Source organism: Lontra canadensis, unplaced genomic scaffold (genome assembly GCF_010015895.1).
Source record: "Lontra canadensis isolate GAN:19392208 unplaced genomic scaffold, GSC_riverotter_1.0 scaffold177, whole genome shotgun sequence".
NCBI classification, from domain to species: domain Eukaryota; kingdom Metazoa; phylum Chordata; class Mammalia; order Carnivora; family Mustelidae; genus Lontra; species Lontra canadensis.
Genome location: NW_022631171.1, coordinates 1,243,318 through 1,267,867, shown reverse-complemented (window position 1 = coordinate 1,267,867; position 24,550 = coordinate 1,243,318). Strand labels below are relative to the sequence as shown.

The 24,550-nt window shown below is 43.9% G+C and overlaps 1 protein-coding gene across 6 annotated transcripts in view; it reads right to left on the bottom strand.

The window, feature by feature from the left end:
- Nucleotides 1-24,550, bottom strand: part of RGS20 (regulator of G protein signaling 20) — a 75,639-nt gene that overhangs the window by 33,632 nt on the left and 17,457 nt on the right. The window contains exon 2 of one of the 6 annotated variants that reach the window (XM_032846591.1): nucleotides 17,635-17,937. The exons of 1 other annotated variant lie outside the window; for it this stretch is intronic. In XM_032846591.1, the coding sequence (XP_032702482.1) occupies nucleotides 17,635-17,937 (303 nt within the window). Of the gene's footprint in view, nucleotides 1-15,914; nucleotides 16,356-16,739; nucleotides 16,819-17,634; nucleotides 17,938-24,550 lie in introns of those variants that run through there. 4 more of the 6 variants (XM_032846596.1, XM_032846593.1, XM_032846595.1 and 1 more) reach the window with 4 other exon arrangements.

The window sequence follows — 24,550 nt, the reverse complement described above, 5'->3', positions numbered from 1 at the left end:
CATGTTTATAGTCTTTCCTACATGCAACTGTGGAGACATGGTTCTCAAAGTGCATGTGGAGAAACGGACATGAGTAAAGCTTAACTCGTTACATTTCAAATTTTATTTGATAGAGAGGATAGTGAGTAAGTGCAGTTAATCCCACATTAGCCCTCATTGTGTTCAATCTGCATATTTCATCTCTTTCCCTGGTTTTGAGATCTAAATACATCTAGAGCCCAGAGGGTATCATGTATTATGCATGCTTCAATATAGCCCTAGGAGTGTGAACTGAAATTTGATGTGAATTTAAATCCTCTATAAACTCACACTTACGAAACTGTCTACAGTAAGGATGTAACTTCAGAGTGAAGCCAGTTTCTTCTTTGGTTCTGAGGTGATACAAGGAATATACCCTCCCAACAAGAAAAGGGATAAAGGCCCTCTTTGCTCTCCTAATTGGCCTCCTACTCCCAGGTACACTCTGAATTCCTTTCCATACCAGGACAAGGGTCTGGAAACCTCTGATATCCTCAGATGCATTTCTGGAGGTGACACCGTTTCCTCAACCCAGAGAGTTCTCCAAATTAACAATGTGGAGGGGGAAATGCAATATAATCACCATCATCCTTGCTCAAGGCCTGCCAGGGAAACTGCAGCTAGGAAGAGGCTGTGTAAGGGCGGGGGTGGGAAGGGTAGGAGGTGTGGAGAAAGTGGGGGTAGGGGGGTAGTGAAGGGCTGCAAATCAAGGAAGCATTCCAGCCTCAGTGTGGGATAAGACTTCATCAAAGAGCTGGCCTGGAGCACACACTGCCAAGATCTTTGGGCAAACAGAGTCTCCTGTTACCCTTGCTGCATATGCCCAGAGTAGCCTGGTAGCCACTCTGTCAATGTTGAACTGACCTACCAAACTTTTGAAAGGCCCTTAGGAAATAATGTTCTTAGTATAACTAAAAGAGGCTGGTGGAACAGACATGGTGCCCTTCTGATGCAATGCAGTAGGCAGTTCAAGCACCACCCAGGAAGTGGTCTGGTCAAGTCACGGAAACTAAGGCTATTCCAGCCTTTGGATATAACATCTAGTTTGCAGAAATTTAGGAAGTAGAGGAACACGTTCAGCGTCATGAAGAAAAAGTAAATAAATCTATGACGTAGAATAATTCCCGGGGCACTGGATCCAGATTCTTCCCCAAGTTAGAATGTGAAAAAGAAGATGGAGAGTAGACGAAGTAGTCAGACAGAAACTAAGGAGAAACAATGTGACATGGTCAGTGTTAGGGACTGAATTGGGTCCCCCTCATTTTTATGTTGAAGTCCTAATACTCATACTTCAGAATCAGACTGTATTTGGACACAGGGTCTTTAAAAGTGGTGATTACGGTAAAATAAGGCCAGTGGGGTAGGGGCACAATCCAATCTAACTGGTGTCCTTATAAGAAGCAGAAATTTGGACACAAGAAAGACACTGAAGATATGTGTGCACACAGAGGAGGAACATGTGAGGGCAAAGAAGAGAGCTGAGTGCCGAGCCAAAGAGAGAGACGTCAGGAGAAACCAAACTTGCTGACACCTTGATCTTGAAAGTTTAGCCTTCAAACTGTGAGAAAATAAAGTTCTGTTGTTTAAACCATCCAGTTGGTGGTATTTGGTATGGCAGCTCTAGCAAATGAATAGAGAGGTTAAGTGATGCTAAAATAGTGTTAACTTTGTTGGGTATGATGAAGGCATTGCTACTATTGTATGGAAATTACATTTTAAATGTGCTTATTATAAGGTTATTAGATTTCTTAAAAATAACATTTTTATTTTAACTGTCTTTAGTAAATAACATTTGTAATGAAGCTTCCTATCATTGTCCCAAAGCAATTAGAACTATGGAAACTCTAATGGACAAAGCCTCCTTCTTTGATCACAAGCGAGAGTAAGCCCTCATCCAGGGCTGCAGAAGCCCCCCACCACTCTGGTCCAGTCTACTGGGGTTCTCCTAATCTGTTCTGTTTATCTGGCCACAGATCTTACAGATGTTAGGCCTGCATGACTATTTGCTAGTTGAGGAACTAATTTTCCACCAATTAGAGCAGATGGGTAGTGAAATGTGTTAATGTACATGCAAATTAAGGATAATAAAAGTGTAGACAATCTGTGTTCCTAAGTAACTAGCTAGATTTCTGTACTCCTTACAGGTCTGTCTGGGCAAATTTTTTGCTATGTCTCTTTTTACAAATTCTACCTTCCCACATAGAAAATTCTCCATGATCCCATAGAAGCATTGGGTCCTCAAACTTTGCCTTATGTCCATTATTAGATATTTTCATCCTGTGATGATAGCAAGTTTCCATCCCATTTAAACTTTTTAGATTGTAAGTGATTTGACTTTCTGAAGCCTCGAGCATCAGAGTTATAAACACAGCCTTTATGCATATTATTTCCCTCTGGCCCTTCTTCCTTAGTACTTTTGGGGTTTGTTAAATGTCCTTAAGTTTTCCTGTTCATAGGAAAATGCTGAATATTAAGGTGGTGGATACCAAAAGGAAACTTAAGTTAGGTCCTCTGACTTCATTTCCTATTGGAGACTGTCTTTCATTGAATTTTTGGTCTTGTCTTTCTGAAAATTTTTTAAGAGTGAACAGTTTTTCTAAGAAAAAACATTGCTAAGTGGTTGAACGTTATATTTACTTTCACATAGACTGTTTCCTACAGTCTATATGAAAGTCTAATGCAGTAATACTTCACACTTATATTTAGGTTATAGATGAGAGGGAAGCAAAACTTTTCTGTAAAGGACCAGAGAGTCAGTACTGTAGTCTTTGCGGGCCATATGGTCTCTATAGCAACATCTCAGCTCTGCCTCTATTGGTGCAAAAGCAGTCACAGACATCATGTCACTGAATGAATGTAGCTGTGTTCCAATGAAACTTTATAGACATTGAAATTCAAATTTCCTAACATTTTCATATGTCATGAAATATTCTTTTCCTTTTGATTTTTCCCCCCAACAATTAAAAAATGTAAATACTGAACTTCTCAGTTGGTGACCACATCTAGATGCTAGGAGAGCAGTGTCCCCACAGAGAGCATGGAAGCTCCACATCCCTCCCCCATGCCTTTCCCTCAGCATCTCTTCCACTGGGCTGTGGCTGAGTTACCGACCTCTCCCGTGCAAGAAGGAATGCTGCTAGCACACTGCCTTTGGATTTGAACTATAATTCTTCCTTGAGTCCCCAACATGCCAGCCCTAGCCCATTAAGACTTTGGATGAGCCAAGTTTCCACAATCATGTGAGCCAATTCCTCGAAATAAATTTCTCTCTCTCCCTCTCTTTACACACACACACACACACACACACACACACACACACACAAAATAATTTTTAAAAAATGTAATAACCATTTTTGGTGTGCAGGTCATACAAAGCCAGGCAGCAGTCTGGATGTGGCCCAGGCACCCTAGTTTGCTAACCTCTGCAGTAAATATGTAGAAAATCTCAGTAGATTGTTTATGGTTTTAGAAAAGAAAGTGCAGATTCTAGGACAGTAATATCCCATTGATTATGCCAAAGAATCTCCCACCAGAACCTCATGAGAATTTAGTATACAGCACAGCAAGCCACATTTCATAAAGAGCCTAACAAATTCTCATTTCCGCCTGCAGCCCAGACCAATCCCTTCATTTCAAAACACATCAAACCAGCATCTACTCACCACCACAGCTGGAGCTTTTGTGGGCATCAAAGAGTTTAGGGTTTAGAATAGACTCCTGAGTCTCCTCTTCTGCTCCCTCTGTTTCCTCTTCAATCTTCTCCAAGTCCATACATGGTGCCCCTATCTACCCACATCCAAGGAATCACCTTGATTCCTCTCTCTGCTGCTCAATCACTGGCAAGCTTGCCACTCTGGAGTGGATGTTGGGTCTACACACTTCTCTCCGATTCCACTGCCTGCCCAGCCCAGGTGGGCACCATCTTTTGCACGGGCCACTACAGTGAGCTCTAATCTCCTTGCACTTTATTGCCCTCAGATTTTCCAAGACAGTGGCAAGAGTTGAGTAGTTGCAATAAAGACCACGTGGCCCATAAACTCTAAAATACTTACTGATTAAATACAATCCACATTTTGTGAGTCCCTTCCTGTGGCCTTCAGTGGCAATCTACGACACCGGAAGAAAATCTAAACTCTTTATCAGAGCCTACTTTTTCTAAGTATGGCTTCCAAATAATGCAGTTTCTCCTTTATCTATATGAGCAAAGGTAGTAGTCATCACACCTTACATTTCATTTGTGAAATGATTCTGTGGATATTTCAAGATCCCCTTTTATCAATGGGGAACTCAGACTCACAGAGCTTGTGTGATACGCCCAAATCCCCAAAGTCAGCCCCCAAACAGACTTGAACGTAGATCGTTCGGCTCTAGGCTCAGGTCCATCCCACCACCCCATAGGGCCTTGCTCTTGACACCACAGCTGTGCACGGGCCACAGTTGGACAGGTTTGGGTTATTTTTGGATAGCCTTCTGTAAATGCCTCTGGAGTCCTTTTTCTAGCAGGGCTGCTTCTGATTAGAATGGAAACTCCAATGTACTACCTTGGTTCCATGCTCCCTTAGTGTTCCCAAGACAGTCTCTGGGGGCTGAGCTGATGGAATGTTTTTGTCTGCTGTTCCCAGGGTATATGTGGGAGAATCTCTGGTCCTCAAGGTTCTGGTTTTCTACAATTTGTGCCAGAATAGCTACTGAAGTTTAGGTTCCCATTCCCCCTTGGCATAAAATGTTAAATAGCTAGATATGTAGAACAAACATCTCAAACCGAAAAAATTTCAAGTAACTGAAATGTTTAGTGGTTATGCATTTTGGCCTCCCTGTAGTACCACAGCTATTTGACAATCTTTTTGTGAGACAATATAAGGTGGTTAGATACAGAGATCCAGAAATAAAACCCCCATCCTAAGGGATACATTAAAAGGCTCACAGAGCATCTGACTCTTGATTTTGGCTCAAATCTTGATCTCAGGGTCCTGGGATCAAGCGCTGTGTCATTGGGCTCCATACTTAGTGGGGAGTCTGCTTGAGGACTTTTCTCTCTCCCTCTGCCCCTTCTCTCCGCTCATGCATTGTTTCTCTGAAATAAGTAAATCTTTAAAAAAAAAAAATTCATAGATGACTAGTTTTTTTTTTTTTAAAGGTTTTATTTATTTATTTGAGATAAACAAAGAGAGAGAACAGGATCAGGGGAGCAGAGGGAGAGAGAGAAGCAGGCTCCTGGCCAAGGAGGGAGCTAGACATGGGGATCATGTCATGAGATCATGACATGGCATCATGACCTGAGCCAAAGGCAGACACTTAACTGACTGAACCACCCAGGCACCCTGACAACCAGTTTCCATTAAGAAAACATAATCTCTGTATATGTAGCTCCTGATTCTTAGAATACATATGATATATTTTAAATAAATGTATGCTCTATCTAAATTAGTATTTATAGTTTTTTGGGGGGTAGAGGGAGAGAGAGAGAATCTTAAGTGGGATGTGGGGCTTGATCTCATGACCCTGAGATCATGACCTGAGCCAAAATCAAGAGTTGGACGCTGAACTGACTGAGCCACCCGGGTGCCCCATAAATTAGTATTTATAGTTTTACCACGTTCATGATTTTGAATACATCATTGAAAGATAAGGGAAAGAAATAAACACTTTTTCTCATGTATGACATTTGTTTAATATGCCCAGGTGAGTTTTTCACTTTCTTAGATTTTGCAGAATTGTACCTTTTTCATACCTCTTTGCATCCTTTCATTCACCCTCCTTTAACCCAAATTTATTCAACATCATCTGGTCATGATGTTCAGATGTTTTAGTTACTAAGTACTACATTTCACCAAAAGAATAGCACAGTCTAATTAGTCATTTAAAGGGCCAGAAGTAATTTAACTTCTCCAACAAAGCCTTAGCTCTCCTTAGGAATTTGATAAATTCCAGTTTGTTGCATAACCAGATCCTACAATTCTTGTGCCTTGACTTAAATCTGCCCACAAACTGTAAGGAGTGCAGTCTCCCTAGAATTTGGAGGTCAGACCAGTGAAGCCCACTCTCACGATGCTGAGGAACTAAAGGCTGAGGTACATCTGTGGCCTTGGGGACACAGACCGGAGGTGCTGTCCTGCTCTCTCAGGTCAGGAGAGGCCTGTGTATCCCAGAAACACCTTTCTGACTCTAAGTCTACTATTCTCACCTTCTATTTAGAGCAGAATCTAATTGTTTCCATATACTAGTGCAGTCTTTTTTAAAGTTAATTTAATTTTTTTATTTGAGAGAGAGAGAGAGTGAGCAAGCAAGCACACACGAGTGAGGAGGTGCAGAAGGAGAAGCAAACTCACCACTGAGCAGGGAGCCCGATGCGGGACTTGATCCCAGGACCCTGAGATCATGACCTGAGCTGAAGACAGACACTTAATCGCTTAATCAACTGAGACACCCAGGCACCCCTAGTGCAGTCTTTTAAAAAAGAAACAAATGCATAAGTCAAAATAAAAGTGTGGCTTATAACAGAAAATTTAATATGAAGATTAGTTATATTTGAAGCATTCATGGAGAAAATGTTAAAATTATTTCTAGCCCCCACACAGATTCTTCTCTGCAAAAATGAACCAGCTGTCCTTTCCAGAGAATGCTGGTAGACTTTTTAAAGTATTTCCTAGTACTGTTTTCTTATTGGCAACATCTTGTAATAAACCATGCTGGTATGACACCAAATAGTCAGTTGCGGACTTTACTGATAGCAAACTATTTTTTTTTTAAAGATTTTATTTATTTATTTATTTGTCAGAGAGGAAGAGAGAGAGAGACAGCACACAAGCAGGCAGAGAGGCAGGCAGAGGTGGAGAGAGAGAAGCAGGCTCCCTGCTGAGCAAGGAGCCCGATGCGGGACTCGATCCCAGGACCCTGGGGTCATGACCTGAGCCGAAGGCAGCGGCTTAACCCACTGAGCCACCCAGGCGTCCCAAGCAAACTATTTTGAATATAATTCTTTCTGTTACTAAATTTTATTTATTTTGTGATCTACAAAACACAAAAATTTTGGCAAAATATGAATTCATAGATGTATTAAGTAATATTTTCATAGGTATTAAGTCATAGGTATAGGCTTTTTATATATTTAAAAAAAAAACCCTTTTCAGAACCCTGTTTGAATGGTAAAAATCTTAGTATCTGTACCAGATAAAAATATATCAAAATATAAGTGTTGAAAATAAAATTATACATGTTCAGGGGCCTAAAATAATGATGGATACATATTAGAGGAATAATGATAATAGGTCCCACTTACTGAATGCTCTCTTGAAACTTCTGCTGCACATTTCTTATTATAAAGTCAGTGTAATTATTCCTATTATACGTATTCAGAATTGGAGGCTCAGAAAACTGAGCAAAATTAAAATTCAAGCTCAGTTTTCCTTCATCCCAATGCTCATGTTTTTTACCCTATGTAACTGCAATGCGAAGCATAAAGAGTTGCAAGGATCATAACATACTTCTTTTCCTTTTAACATTTTTAAACTCATAAAACATACAGTACACTTTACAGTTGTAAATGGCAAGGTTTTTTTAAATGACAAGATTTTTAATGTTAAATTTCTCAGTTATATTGGAAACAAGCGATTTAATAGAAAGACGAAAATATGATCTAAAGATAGAAAGAAGAAAAAGAAAGAAAAGAAAAAAGAAAGAAAGAAAGAAAAGAAACTTAATTCAGGAAAAATATCTTTAAGAAAAAAGACAACAGGTCAGGGCAGACCACAGTTCCTTTGCAAAAAGGTCAGGAAAATAACTGGAATCACATTTCTAAAGACATCAAAGAGCTGTGGAAGCAAAAAGATTAAATTAAAATTTCTGAGAGGCACAGCTCTTCAAAAGTGCGAAGTTTGTCATCAGGTGTTTTTTCCCCTTGAGGGCATTTGCTGACTCTAGACTTGGGTTGAGAATATAAAGGGACTCCATAGTCTCATGTGGGACAGCCAGTCCCCATGTGTAATAAGACCATTCTCAAACACGTAACTGGCCTCCTCCAGGCATTTACCAGATGTGGAAGCCACCTGGGTAAGGTGGGCGCAGAAAGCAAGCTCAAAACCTCTGAAGGGGACACCGAGTGTCTCAGTCTTTCAAGACTGAGGAGATAGAAACCCACTAGGCTCTAACTCTGAAGCCCAGGACGAAACACTTGAGGAATGGGAAAAAGCCAGAGGTTGCCCATTTCTTATTAAAATTGCAACTGGCCCCAACTCATTTCAATACCTGCTAGTACTGAAGTAGACAGCTTCTCACCCTCACACAGGAAACCCCTCCAAGGGAGAGTCCTTGCTGGGGAACCCATATTATCTGAACAAACACAATTTCTTTATATACGATGTGTACATAAAATAAATGTCAGGAGGTATGTGAAGAGACAGAAAAATATGACAGAAGAAACAAATAATAGATACAGACTCACAAACAATATCAATATTGGATTTAGTAGATAAGAATTTGATGCACAAAACTGATGAAAAGATGAAGAATTTCATCAGAGAATTTAAATGTATTAAAAAGAATCAAATAGATATAATACATTGTGAACAAAACAGTTTCTGAAATTAACAACTCTCTAGATGGCTTGATAGAAGCCTGGGCACAACAGGAGACAGATTAAATAAAAAAATACACAGGTCAAAAGAAAGTATTCAAAGCGAAGAAGAGAGAGAGAGACCAAACAAACAAACGGATCAAACAGAGCATAGAATAAGAGACACAAGGGAAGAAAGGCCAAATCTAACATATGTAGAACTTTTTTTAATTAAATATTTTATTTATTTATTTGACAGAGAGAGAGAGACAGCGAGAGCAGGAACACAAGAATGGGGAGTAGGAGAGGGAGAAGCAGGCTTCCCGCAGAGCGGGAAGCCCCCATGCAGGGTTCAATCCCAAACAACTAAGCCACCCTGGCACCCCTGTAGAATTTGAGTCCCAGAAGCAGGAGAGAAAGAGAGAAAACAGGCAAGAAGTTGTTGAGTGAACATTTCCCAAAATTGATGAATGATACCAATCTACAGATAAAAAAGCTCAGTGTGTTGAAAGCAGGACAGATACAAAACCACACAATTTGTGGCAAGTCAAAAACAAAGAGAAGAATTTTAAATCAGTCAGAGGACAAGCTGTATTACCTTCAGAGAAGCAGGACTTTTCAACAGAACTTACAGAAGTCAGAAGATAATGTTTTGAGAACATAAAGGCAAGGCACAGACTGGGATGTGCAATACATACGGACACACGCACATTTTTGACAATAACTTATATCTAGAATATACAAAGAACTCTTATGAGTGAAAAAGAAGACAAATACCACAATGGAAAAAGATGAAGAAGCCAACAAAAAGAAAGGAAGCCAACAAAAAGATGCTCAACATCATTAGCAATTAGAGAAATACAATTTTTTAAAAAAATTTTTAAAAAAATTTAAGAGAGGGAATGGGAGAGGGAGAAGCAGGCTTCCCACCGAGCAGAGAGCCCACTGTAGGACTTGATTCCAGAACCCTGGAATCATGACCTGAGCCGAAGGCAGACACTTAACCAAAGGAGCCACCCAAGCACCCTAAAAAACAAAAAACAAAAAACAAAAAAACCCACCTAAAACCATAATGAATTACCAAAACACTGCCACCAGAATGACGAAAACTAAATAGGTGGACAGTGGTAAGTGTTGGTGAGGTCACGAAGCAATATATTGCTGGTCGGGTTGTAAATTAGTTTGGAGTGTAAAAACAGTTTGAAAAACAGTATCTCCTAAAGCTAAACATATTTACCCAGCAATTTCACTCCTGGGCTTCCAACAGAAATAAGGCCTATGTTTGTCAAAAGACTTGAATAAGAATACTAATATTAGCATTATTCATAATAGCCTCATACTAGAAACAACTCAAATATCCTTCAACAGAAGGAATAGATAAATAAAACAGATGAAATAGATAAATAAACTGTATTGTGTTAACACAAAGGAACACTGCACAGCATTGAAACATCACAATACATGCAACAAGAAGAGAACCTCTAAAAAATAACGCTGAGCTAAAGAACCAGATGCAAAGAATATGTACTATATAATTCCTAAGAAAAGGCCCAGCTAATACAGGTGACCCTTGAACAACATTGGGGGTTGGGTTGCTGACTGTCCCCATGCAGCTGAAAATTTGCCTATAACTTTCGACTGCCCCCAAACTTAACTATAGAGCCTACCGTTGCCTGGATGCCTTACTGATAAATAAACAGTTGGTTAATGCATGTTTTATATGTATTATACACTGTATTCTTACAATAAAGTAAGCTAGAGAAAATAAAATGTTATTAAAAAATCAGAAGGAAAATTCTTCTATAGTAGTGTAATACATAAAAAAATAAAATCCATGTATAAGCTGACCCAAGCAGTTCAAACCTGTTTTTCAGGGTCAACTGTATATGGTTTGAAAACTTATGAGAGTGGTTATCTGTGGGAGTAATGACTGGGAGAAAGTAAAAGGGAGTCTTATGGATACGAGCTGAAATTATCCGATATCTTGATCTAGAGCAGTGGTGAGTGATCTTGCCCCCCAGGAAACATTTGGCAATGTCTGGAGACGTGTTTTGTTGTCACATCTAGGAAAGGGTGCTACTGGCATCTAGGGACAGGGACACTGCTAAACATCCTACAATGCACAGGACAGTCTCCCAAATAGGCAGGTATTTAGTTCATAATGTCGATAATGTTGAGGTTGAGAAATGCTCATCTAGATGATAGGATGTTATATGGGCCTATACTCATGTAAGGTTGATTAAGTTGTATATTGAAGATGTGTACACTTTACTATTTAAGTTAATTATTATTAAAGTAAATTATTATTAAGTTAATAATTTAAGTTATTCTCTCAAATAGAGAAGGGTAAAAGTAATAACATCACAAAAGTACTTAGAGCTCTGCTCTGAAATTTAGCAAACTTATATAGAAACTGTGTTGCAGTTTTATGTGTAAGTCTAATTCATTAGCGTCCTAATGACCTGAATTTGGCAGGAATTACAGAAGTTAGGAAGAATGGAACCCTTTAGTTCTCATCCCCATTAAATGCCAAGAAGTATCTATACTTCCCGGTGTAGCAGAAGATGTATGAATTAGTAACTGGGTTATTTGCTAGGAAAGGATATTTGTATAAACACAATAAAAGTGTATGTAAATTCCACATGTCTGGGATTTTCTTGGAGCCATTCTGCTGAACTGGCTTGGGAGATCGCTGCAAAGCTGCTTTCTACTTAATGCCCTGTACTTCTGTCCAGAAGATACAGAAAAATATACATGTACTTTTAAGCAGCAGTCTAACCTTTGTTCCCAAGGTAATAACATTTTGCCACTAATTACCAATAATTAAGAAATCTACTGGTCCCTTACATGTTGTTCCCACTCCACCCTGAGATGTCAATTTTGTTGGCAAAGGTGGGGTAAGGTATACATTGCATCATTCTTTCCACTGTCTTGCATAAATGCAACAGCTGTCTAAGTTTATGCTGATCTAGCCATGCAGCCCAAAAAGGGTTACAAGTGCTGGGAGCTGGTAGGCTTGGAATAGCACCACAAGCTGGTGTTCCAGCTCCTGAGCGAATACCGTTCAGTTAGTGTTAGGGGTGATAGGCACCTAAGGAGCCAAACGGGAGAACGAAGTGTACTCCTGTACCTCCTTGTGGGGTTGACCTGCAGATGTACAACCGAGGACTGCAGGAAGCCAAACTGCTAAGTAACTTCCTGAGATGTGGTTGTCTAAAATCCAAACACTAACATGTACTTTAAAAGGATTTTACAGTTTGGAGTAAAATTAAGTAGTAAGTAGAAATCGAGCACATCCAAACCAGAATAGTGAACTGACTTTAAAAAATCACTCAAGTAACTGAAGTGAAATATCCCTGCGAGGCAATAGCATGTATTACTCCTATTTCACAAAGATTCCCCGCACAAATAGCTAGAATCTAATGATTCGGATTAGAACCAGAGCAATTTATTCTACGAATCCATCATCATGTAATATTCCCTTGTGCTCTTGGTCACATCAAACTTTATTATGAATGGCCGCCACGGAAGCCCATTCAATCGTACTATGAACTGACTCACCCAATGCAGTGTTGTCTAGATTCTTGAGGTGCTCAAGGTAAAATTCAGAGACCATCTCAAGTAGGAGCCGGGTAGTCAGTGACTCACACTTCTTGTGTTAAATGCTAAGCTCTGACTCAGAGTGAACCCTGTTAGCTGCAGACTGATACTATACGTATTTGACTAGAAGCAGCTCACACCATGACTCACCTGGTGGTACACTGGAAACCAATCTGAAATATTCCCAATTGGACAGTGATTCACATCCTAATCATACTGGGACTTGACTTAACACATGTGGTTTCAAAACCTGATTCTGCTAAACTGGCTTGGGAGATTGCTACAAAGTCACTCCCTACTTAATGCCCTGTATTTCTGCCTAAAAACATGTGGTAGGTATACAGAGGTGCAAAGTCAAGGGTAAGATATCCCAGTTCATGCACCGGAGAGAACCATGGTTTCCTTCATCAAGGAGGCAAGCACCATTCCTACAAGTGCTTTCTTTGAAGGACACGTCGTTCCTATAATCCTAAATAACTTTGTAAGGCTAGATGCTTACTTGAAAGGCTCTGCCATACAATTCCTAAACTGCTTGTGTGAGAGCTCGACCTTGAAAATACCTGCTGCACCTCTCTGTGGGAGGTGAATGTCATTATACATGCATTATACATACAGTAATGAAAGAACTGCAGGATTTTAGGAATTGATATTCAAGTGCCTGGAGTGGAAACCATTATTTACCAAGCCACTGCCTTAGAATAAGAAAGCTTCCCCCACTTCACTCTTGCTTGTCCACAAAATCTGGAATAATAAAATCTCCTTCTATGTAAATTTGAAGGCCTTTCCTAAAAAGCTCTCTTAAGTCAGCAGGAAGGAAATTTTCAGAATTTAAGAAAAGCTCAAAAGTGATTTCTAAGGAAAAACTGCTACAAGGGATTAACAGAATATGCAACCAAATGTGTACTCCAGTGGGACCCTGAATTCTAGTGTGGCTCTGCCTCTTTCTTGATCTGTGACCTCAGCCTAGTAAGTTATGTAGTTCTACCTTCTGCTGTGCGGGACCATGATGAAGCTGTGGGACAGTAGCCAAATTATTGTCCTGTCTTTCTAGTGTTGTATATAACACATGCTTGTATATTTTCCCTTATGTAAGGACTTCCAGTTTCCTACTTGTTACAGGTTCATAAACCTGTAGTAAACAGGAACACATCGGTGTGGTGTATAAGAGCCTTAGGTGGTGAGTCAGAAGACCTAACTCTAATCCTTTTTGGAGCCCTATTTACCTGGAGATCATCAGTAGGGACCTCTACCCTCTGTGAGTGTTTTCTCAGCTGTAAAGTGAAGGAATCTGAGTTTTATTATTCTATGTAGTTCTTTCTTTATTTTTGAAGTGATCTCTGTGCCCATTGTGGGGCTTGAACTCACAATCCAGAGATCAAGGGTCTGAACCAGCAGGCACCCCTATCTTTCTATATTCTTGATATTATAGGAGTATTTTGGCTAAAATGTTTACAATCATCTTAGAGAAGTTAGCATTTCTAGCTTGCAAGGTAAATTTCCAGATTTTAAATACAACTGACCTGATGCAATATTTTAATGGAGACCTTGGATTTTCTGTATATACCATGACCTAGTGTGTATTTTTTATGCACATCATTTAACAAAATGAAACATTTTTTGAAGGTTAAAGGTAATTTTCAAAAATGCTGTTTGAAAAGTGTATATAAGTATTTCATCACTATTTGAAATAAAAAGAGTCCAGATGGTATACAAATGCACTATATTTAAAATTTACATATCAACTTAGGAAATATTTACTGTTTTTCTAATTTTGGTGATAGACATCTTCTACTTTGATATACATACTCTTTATAGCATATCCAAAAAATGCATTTTGTTCCTGATTTTATTATACAGTATTTTGAAAGCTACTTAGCCAATTTTGCATAAATACAACAATAGTAATACTAGCTCTTGTTTGGTATGTGACAGAGCTTTACAGTATTAATTTACTGAAAGCTAGAAGCTACCCAGTAAAGTAGGTACAGGTACTTTTTCTTATCCTCATTTTACAGAAGATAAAAGGCACCAAAATGTTAAGTTACTTCCAGAAGTCACACAGCTAGGCTAGGATTTGAATCCAGACAGTTACAGAACTTGGACTCTGACTTATCAGGCAATACTGCTTCTCATATGCATTACTGATACATGAGATAGAAGATGTTATTTAATGAGTAGAAAGTACATACGATGGGGCCCAGTAGAGGTTATGAGCAAAAATTAGGTTACGAACAAAACCAAGCATTTACAGATGGAGTCCTTTCTTTACAAATGTCCTTGCCAAGTGTAGGGACGAAATCAGTTCGTTTTTTGAACTCGGACACTTGTTTAGTCAATTCCATAATCTGCAATCACTAGAAGAAAAATGAAGCCAAGCCACGCTGGGGCCCAGTGCCCCGGATAAGGAGGTCAGACCCAAGTGGGATGACTGGGGATTGGGGCAGGAAATTCCCTGCTCTCCCCAGTCCAGAAGCATGAAGGAGCCCAGCGGGCGAGTAACTACTTTTGCAAGGCGGTGAACGAGAGGAGTCCAGCCCTCACCGCCCGCACTTGCCGGGTTTGGGACGCCCTGGGAACTCCAGCTAGGCAGCCCCGTAGGCACAGTTGGGGTCCGAAAGAGCCCTGGGCCTTCGCTGGATTCAGAGAAAGAAAAGAAGGGAGGAGACAGTTCCCCTCTGGAGCTTTCCTTCTTCTGGATAGAAACTGCACTCACTTTCACCCCTGTAACTGTCCGCTGCTGGCCGCGACGGAGCCGCAGCAGCACCCCGGGCTCCCAGTCCGTGCCCGCGTCCCCGGCTTCGAGCACTCTCCGCCGCCGCTGGGGTCTTGCAGGGCCCTGGCCGCTCGCCCGGATTTTCCTCCGAAACTGGCGAGTCCCACTCCTGCCTCGGAGCGCGTTCTCCAGCAGTCCCTTCCCCGCCCACTCACCACCCACGCCTGGTGGGCAGGCCGTAAAACCGAGACTCCCCAGTGCCCACCGTTTTCAGCTCACACCCCCGGACGCCGAGCACAGAGACCCCGCCCGCAAGCGCCCACCCGCCCAGCTCGCTCCTAGGCCCTTACCCTGCCTTCTCCCCACAGCTGGGGGAGGGGAATCGCCACGCACACCCACCCTAAAAGGTCCTACCATCCCTTCCCGCGGGCGCGACGTCCCTCCTAGGTCCTCCGCGCGCCCACGCCCCCTTCCAGTCTCCGCAGCCTCGCTGCCGCGACACGTTCCAACTTACCTAGCGCCTCTCGGAGAGAGCGGAAGATTCAGTCGCCCAGGTTTGTTCAAGAAAAACACCCGCGGCGCCTGCACCTTAACCGCCTTGTCCAAGGGTGCGCGGACAGTTCAGTCCATTAGGTTTTCAAGAGCGTAAATGCGGACACCCAGTCAGACCCTCCGGGGTGCATGTGCAGGTGCTTCCCCGTCCCCCGCCTGAGTTGCGCTTTTCTTAAAGGGAGGTTCTGTGATTCCGGGAGTGTCTCCTCTTCCGTCCTACCTGCGCTCAAACTGTCTCGGGCGCCCGGCCCGGTGAGAATGCCGACGTTTCCACAACCCCGAGTTCCCCAAATCTACTTGGGGGGTCAGTACGTATTTTAGTCTTTAAGGGCTACCCACTCACTGACCCCAGGCCACAGAGGTTGAATCGCACGCACGCCCCGCTGGACCCCGCAGAAACTGATCCTGGTGGCTGGGGGTCCCCTTTGAGACCCGGTCACACCCTAAGCCCATACACCCCCAAAATACACACTGAATGACCTACCCGGCAGGACCCGTGGATGAGCAGACTTCTGCCATCTCGGCAACGACCAGAGCTCCAGGTCCTGCCCTGCGTGAGCGTCCCGCTTAGCCCCCGGCCACTTCCCAGCCCGAGGCCTTAGAGTGAGACCGAGAAGGGGAAAAGCGTTTGAAGATGCGGGTACTCACAATTTCACCGTCTGCCGGGCGAGCCGGAGGGGAAGCTCGGGCTAGCTCGCCTCCGTCGGCCGTGCGCATGCGTTTCGCGTGTGCCTTTTTTTTTTTTTTTTAAATTACATTACCAACTGGTGGCCTTACTACGCCCGCGATTGCTTTCCCCGGTTTTCCTTTTCTTCTGGCTCTCGGTCTTTTCTCTCACCTTCTTCTCCCTCTCTCACGCTCCCTCAGCTAACCCTCCTCTCCGCCCCCTCACTCCCGCTTCCCCAGCCGGGCTATCCCGGTCTCGCCTCCCTCTTGTCGCGGCGCGCTCCACTGCGGTGGGGATGGCGGGAGCCCCGCTCCAAGCTGGACCCAGCCCGCAGCAGGACTGTAGCCCCCTCCTCCAGTCCGGAATTAGGCAGAATCCAGAGTGTGGGCGTTAAGCCAGGCGAGCGCGAACAGAGTCTGCAAGACCCCCTCTGCGCTCCCTCCCTTCGGCGCGCGGGGGCTGAGCAAGACTCGGCTGTGCGGGAATGCGTGCTCAGACCTTGTGAATGAAGGGGGGGCGTGGGAGGCGCAAGTGTGAGTGTGCCGGGGGAGGGGGGTGGTGCGCCGCGCGCGGAGGGCGTGCTCTAGCCCTGGAGAGTCACGCCACGACTACCCCGCATCTGGAGGGCAGCCTCCTACCTTTTCTCTTTCTCCGGTTGCCACTCCGAGAGCTGCACCCGTCCCACCCCGGTATGGTTTCTGCTGCTCCCTCCCTGGAAAGGAGTTCCACGCCCTCTTCCTGCTGCCGGAGCCGGAGGCCCCACCAGGTCGGCGTGGGGGTAGGGGTAGTGGTAGGAGGGTTGGCTAACTCCGGATTTCGGATCCCGCTGAGACTTTTGGCAGCTGCCCTCCGTCCCCAGAGGCTCCGAAGTGCAGGGGTAAAGAGAGGGAAAAACGCTGCCTCCCAGCTCAGCGGGCACAGAGCACCGCGTGTCCCTATAGACCCCGCCGTGTGCCCTCGAGAGCAAGACGCAGACCGACCGCCTGAGCCCGGCGCGGGAGCTTGGAGGGCTAAACTGAAGCTGGAAGCTGACCTGACACAAAAATAACATCACGTCATTTCCTCCCAGGCCTCCAGAGCCTGCAGACGCTGAGAAGGCAGGGGAGTGGGAGCGCGAGGAGGGGGCGGTGGCGCGTCGAGGGGAAGGCTTGTAGGAAGGGGGTTGAGCTACACCATTGGGAACCAGAGTTTGAGAAGCAGACTCAGGACGGGCGAGGACTCCCTTCCGCTCCCACAGTTTCCATTGACACTGGAAGGAAATGGTCCAGGAAAAAGTAGCTTCGAGGGTCTACAGCGGAAAGGGGGTGTCAGGCGAGGCGCTGGCGCCTTTTCCTTGAACTAGCTGTAGCCTCTCTTGCCCTTCCCACCAAAACTCTCTGCCCCTTCCCCTGCCCCCTTCCGCCCTAGCCCCTTGCGGGCTGGAGCCTCTGCTGGCCTGGCGTGGAGTGGGTCAGTCGAGGTTAGGGAAGAGCAGGGGATGCTCGTGCCTGGGTGAGGCGGGGAGTGGGGCGTGGTGGAGACAACTATACTCACGGGCATGGGCGAGCTCTGCCCAGTGCAGGCGTCCTCTTCTCTGGGCGGGCGTCCCCCTGGGGGTCGGCTGGGCAGTGTCAGAGCTGACCCCAGAAGGAGCAAGAGGCGGCCCTGTCGCTCCCCGTACCCCCGTGAGAGCCCAGCTGGTAGGGAGCAAGCGAGAAGCCGGAGGGAGAAGTCCGGGCGCCACTGGGGACCCCCAGGAGGGGGTCGCTGGAGAAGATGAGAGAAGCATCGCGCGAGGCCAGAGAGCTTGCTAAAAAGGAGACCGAGCAGCTTCGGGGCAGCAGGCCAGTCTGGGAGCTGTGCAGGGCCGGCGGCAGGAAGGGCAAGAGGTAAGGGGAGAGAAACAAAAGCAATACACCATTACTGTTGGGTCTAGCTACAGACTGAAGAAAATGTGTATTTAGTATCATTTACTGCAGCATTTTAAGGCTGTACTTTGAGGAGCAAGAGAAGGTAGGTGAGAGCAAAAGGAAAGGCCTTTGGTTGGATTCTCCTCTCCTTTCTCTCCTTTCCCCCCTTTTCCCCCTTCTCCTCTCCCCCTTTCTAACTCTGCACTCATTGTGGTTCTTGGCCAGCAGCTTCAATGACAACCAGGAGCTTGTTAGAAATACAGAATCTGGGACGCTATCCTGAACTTTAGCGTCAGAATCTGAATGTTAATGTTCCCAGGGGGTTCATATGCACCTTGAATGGGAGATGCAGTGTATAAAAGTATCTATATTCATCCTTCTTGGTTCTTAGGATTTTCTAGTGAATGAACATCTAGTTCACTTTTGCAACTCTTGCTCTTCTCCTTCTTTCCCTCTGACCTTTCCCACCTCCTAAAGTGCCTAGAGCTCTCTCTGCCGAGGCGCTGAAGTTGGACTTGGTTACTAGGTTCAGGTGTGGGAAGTGCCTAGGAGAGAATCGATTAGTGTCCGAAGACTGAGCAATCCCAGACGTAGGCTGGGTGGAAAAGGGCCTGACTGATTTGACCTGGGTTGGTCTGGTTGGTGTGGGTGGGATACCAGGACTGTGTTGGGTCTCATGAGTGTGCACTATGCAAGGCCCCTTTCTGCACTCTGTGTGTCCATCTTATTCCCAGGAACACAGGGCTTTACACCTTCCACTTGTTGCTTAGGATATCTAAATGGCCAGTGTAAAGGTAAAATCATTATTATTTTCTTTGAAAGTAGAGGGAAGCATTAATTTAAAAGTCAGAAGCCCGGGGTTCTAGGCTGAGGCTTGCAACTAACTCCACAATTAACCTTGGGAAAGTCTCTTTATTCTTTTAATTTATCTGCTTCATTTATAGAGTAAAGGGGTTGAACTCAGTGGCTTCTTAAGGTCACCTGCCTTGTCAGGCTCTTATTTTTGAGCTCTTAGAGCTTCTTGGTCCACTAACCTTCAGAGAAGCTACAATCCAGAACCTAACTCAGCCATCCAAACAGCTCCCTCAAGTAAAACAAAAAGGCAATTTAATCTGTTTGTGAAAAACAAGAGTGGCGGTTGCCAAGAAGATTGAAGGTTGGAGGCGGGAAGCAGCTAATAAAAGTGACAGGGTGGCTAGGCGCTGAACCCTGCTGGACGAGCCGGGCGGGAGTCCCAAGGGCGCAGCGGCCGCTCTCCAGGGTCCTGAAGGCGGGAGAGGCCGAGGGCGGCCTCCGTGGGCTTGGCTAGGTTCCCCAGATCAGCAGTTGCCAGACCCGGCATGTTTTCTTTAGGCGGTGGAAGTCTTGGGGGAAGCGACTGTTGGGAGGGAGGGAGGAAACCTAGCAACCCATTCTCATTCATGAGGCCCTTTCTGGAAAGCCAACGAACGTGTTGGCGGATTTGTCTTTCGGTCGTTGGTATGCGATCGGGGAAAGAGTGGAGCTTGGTTTGCATTTCCGAGTAAGTTCACACAGTTTCGCTTCCCTTATACCTTTTCCTGGAGAATGGAGTCTTTCTCCTAGTATTTTCATTATCCTAGTTCAGACGCTTCTCTACCCTCCCCCGCTTTCTGGCACCATGTGTTTATTTTAGGGGATGGCCCTGAGAGCCCCGGGAGGCTTCTGGAGAAGTGCCAACAGCTCACTCGAAGCGGGGCGGGGGGGTGGGTGGGGAGGAGGAGAGATTTGGAAAACTCTCAGAGCCGACCTTGGCGCCCAGCTTTCGTCTCGTGGGGGAGGAGGGGAGGGGACCAGGCCCTTGCTCTGGGGTCGGTGTGTATGCTTCGCCGGCTTCAGTAGAGCTCGGATGCCGCGGGCAGCTGGGCTGGGGCGGTTCGCAGCTACCTTCGTGCGCACCTGCCAGCGGCCGCCACCGCGCCTACCCCGAGTGCGCTGCTGGATGGCTGCAAAAACCAAAGGGGATGCGAGCACTGAGGCCTCAAGGACCCCATGTAGAGGAAGTCGAGAGAGAACTGGTTTAGCCCCTGGCGACCTAGAGCTTAACTAAGCCCACCCGCGACCCTTCCCAACCAGCCTTCATTCCACGGCTTGAGCAAAGTTTAAATCCCTGAAAATGAGTAGCAGGCATACTTCTGGGTCGCATGCCGCACTTCTAGGGCCCCAAAGGAAGCTTCAGGGAACTTCGGTGGGTCCCCGAATTTTCGTCTCCAGCTCGTATTTTCAAATGGTTTCTTGTGAATGTGTGAGCCGGTAACCTGACCCTTCTCTCTTCTCCCCTCCCAAGTCCTTCTTCCCAAGTCCTTTGCACACCCCTTCCCCCGGGCACGCTTCATTAGGCATTTCGCTTCGGTCCTTTGCTTCAAGACAGAGAGGCTTGTGAGGAAAATAGTGGAAATGTTCAGACAGAATAAAAGTCTCAAACTCAGCCCCAGAAGCACAAAGCCCCGGCTCCACTGCTCCTTTGGAGACATTCAGCTTTTACCCTTCCATAGACTGGTCTTTTTTCTCAGGATCAGCAAGCAGCCTACCTTCCAATTCTGGCTGGTGACTGGACACACTCTGCAGTCAGAGCAAGTCTGGGCAGGGGCTACAGGCTTCCCTAACAAGCAGGGATCTGAAGCATGATAAGTGCAGCGTACTGAAATCTGACTTCCTCTGGCCCTCCTGGCAAGGACAGAGCTCTGGGAGTATCAATGTACCACAAAATTTGATCTGAGAAAAGTTATCTGAGGAAAGACCTTCAGCTACCCGCAGTGCTCCAGAGATCCCTGTTCTTCCTTTTAGGCCAGATTCTAGATGACAGTCTGAGGATTTCAGTAATATTAGCCACAAAACAGAATCACCTTGGAATCTGTATTCCTGAAAGCACCACTCCGTAAGGATCCAGAAGACTTAGGGAATACTTTATAAAGATCGAATATCCACTACTTAATGAATCATATTGTCTATCGAACCATGCAGAGGAAAAAAACCACCACACCCAAATGTACAGAAAAATCTCATGCTTTTAAAAGGCAAATTGAAAATTTTCATTCACCCCTCAATAGCCTTTCATAAAAGAAGCATCCATGGCAGGATTAAATACTTTTTAAAAAAATCTTTATTTATTTTTTAAATTTCTTTTCAGTGTACCAGAGGATTAAATACTTTTAACCAAAACTTTCTCAGAGCTTTTAGAATTAAAATCACAGAATGGAATTTGAAATTAGATTTAATTTTATGAAAGGATCTATTTTTTTCCACCCTGGACTCTTTTTAAAAAATTCTGTTTGCTTTAGTCTAGGCATATTATACTTTTTAATTTTCCATTATTTGGAGAAACAATTCCTTCACTTGGATATAAGAATCCACTTGGCAGTGATTTAAAACTCCACTGGCAAGTCTTTGCTTTTGCTGACTATAAAGCATGCAGATTGGAAAATGGCAAGATATAATAGACAGATCATGGATATTAGAGTCACAGGTTAATATTAGTTTGAGGTCAACCAAACTATTAATAACATGTTTCTATTAGGGTTCATTTCAAATCTTGATGTTCTTAGTGAAAGTACAACTGTTAAAAAGAATATCTCATAATTAGTTCTGATTTCATCCATTCTTTTAATAACTTTTTAAGTGGATCTATGCCTAGGACTTATATGGAGGTGTTATATAAGTAGATGTTACATAATGAGCATTGATAGCGAGGAAGGTGGGATTAGGAATGGAAGTGGACGGGACGAGAAATAAGGGCTACTTAGGTGACATGTATGTCTGGAAAAGGGAAACACTGACGGTTGTCTCCTTTCAGAGACAACTGGGCCCTCTGCCTTCCTGCTGGTGTTGTTAACTGAGTGAGGAGCTTAAGATAAGAGTTGGGTCTTTATTTGAATATATATACATATATTCATTTGAATTATATGCAACACTGAACTCTTGATTTTCTCTTCCAGACTTTCTCCTTCATTTCAGTGAATGGTAACTTGATCATTTTGTTCAGGTCAAAAACACTGGGGTATCCCTGCTTATATTCACAGCTATCTCTCTGTGTTGTTGACTGAATTGGGTCTCCCCAAAAATCATATGTTGAAGTCTTAACCCCCAGTACTTCAGAATATGGCCTCTTTCAAAATAGGATGGTAGACCGTATAATTAGTTAAGTCATGTTAGAATAGCATGGGCCCCTAATCCCATATGACTGGAGTCCTTCTAAAAAGGAGAAATTTGGACACAGACACATCCACCAGGAGAATGCCATGTGAAAATGTGAAAATGAAAGCAGAGATGGAGGTGAAGAATCCACAAGCCAATGAATGCCAAAGATTGCCAGCAAATGATCAGAAATGAAAAAGAGGCATAGAATAGATTCTCTCTCCGAAGAAATCTGGCTACAGGATGAAAACATAGAAAACCTGCCTCCATTTTCAGCCTGTTGATATACCCTGCAGATTTTAGATCAAGGATGAAATATCAATTCTCACCTGAATTTCCAACCTGCTGGTTTGCCCTACGGATTTGGATTTGAGACTTGCCAGCCAACACTACTGAATGAGTCAATTCCTTAGCTGAATCTCCCTCTCCTTTCCCTACCCCTCTTTCCTTCCCCTCCCCGCTTCTCTCTCTCTCTCTCTCTCTCTCATCATCTGTCTATCATGTACATGTCCTGTAGGTTCTAGTTCTCTAGAGAACCTTCACTAATACTTTCTGGTACAGTTCTTATCATCATTAACCTGGACTATTGAATTTTCTTCCTAGTTGGTATTTCTACTTCCCTTTTGCTTTATTTCCCCTTAATATTGAAGACAGGATTTTTCTTCAAAATGCAGGTCGGGCTATGTCACTAACTCCAGACTTTCTATTGGCTTCTTATTTCAGAGTAAAAACCAAAGTCTTTACTATTAGCCCTCAGTGTACAACATGAATGGCCCCATCCTACCACGAAGATCTCTTCCACCTGTGCAGCTATTCTTGCAATACTGGTTTTGCATAGCACTTTTTACTATTTGGCATACTACGTATTTACTTCTTTAAATGACAAAAGTAGTAACTTTTTCTCTTTTGTTCATTGCTATGTCAGTAGTGTCTAGAATAGTGCTTAGCCCTTAAAGTGCTCAGTGAGTATTTTTTGGGACAAATGAATGCAAAAACAAGCTCAAATATTAACCACTCTTAAAAAGGAATGGAATTCTGGTACATGCTACAGCATGGAAACCTCAAAAACTTGCTAAGTGAAAGAAGCTGGACACAAAAGGACAAATATTATATGATTCCATTTATCTGAGGTACCCAAAATAGGCAAATTCATGCAGATAGAAAGTAGAATAGTGGTTACCAGGGGCTGGTGGGAGAGAATGGGAAGTTACTATTTGATGGATGCAGAGTGTATGGGTTGAAGGAAGAGTTACAGAAATAGACAGTGGTGATGGCCCTACAACCTTGTGAATGTATTTAATGTCTGTGAATGACACATTAAAAACAGGTTAAAATAGTAATTTATTTATATTATTTATAATTTCCCACAGTTTAAGAAAACATTAAAAACTCTTCAAGGTGTGAGCTCAGAGGAGCCTGAGAATGTCCACCCCACAGGGAAAAACAACTCAGTAAATCACTCCTGATTCTGCCAGAATCTCTTGGGGTTCCCTCGCTTTGATTTTTGCTTCCCTCACCTAAATGTGCTTTCAAGATAGATATTGCCAACTTCCATTCTATTCTAGAATGTATGGGGACACAGATTGTGATACGTAGAGGTAGAAGGAGAATAGCTAAAGCAGGGTCCAAGAAAGGTCTTGCACGCCAATCACTTCTTCATCCTTTCAGCAAATATTTATCATGCATCTCTTCAGTATCAGGCTGCTCTAGAGGCTCTGGAGTCAAACTGAGAGAGGAAGAAAATGATCTGTTCTTATAGTGTGCTGAAGGAGGGGGTAGTAAGAATCTATGTAGACTGAATAGGACAAGTAAGTCATGGCAAGGATTTTGGATTTTATTTTAAAAGCAATCAGAAGTCACTGAAAGGTTTTAAGCAAGAAAGTGACAAGATCTGACTTATATTTTTAAAAGACTCCTTTGATGCTTTGTATTGGAGTGAATCGGAAGGGGACACGCTTGGGAATAGTGAAAACAGGAGACTTTGCAGTGGTCCACGTGGGAAAAGTTGATGACTTGGACAGTAATGGGGATAAAATACAGAGAAATGGACAGACTGAGATATGTTTTAGAGAGAATTAATTGCACTTCAGGTAGATTGGATGTGCAGGCTGAGAAAAAGGGAATCAAAGATCTTACCCAGGTGTTTTGAGATGAGCAGTTGGGTGGCTTGCTGAAATGAGGAAGATGAGGAGGGAAATCAAGAATCCTGGTATGGGGTGCCTGGGTGGCTCAGTGGGTTAAGCCTCTGCCTTCGGCTCAGGTCATGATCTCAGGGTCCTGAGATCAAGCCCCAAGTTGGGCTCTCTGCTCAGTAGGGAGCCTGCTTCCCCCTCTCTCTCTGCCTGTCTCTCTGCCTGCTTGTGATCTCTCTCTTTCTGTCAAATAAATAAATAAATAAAACCTTCAAA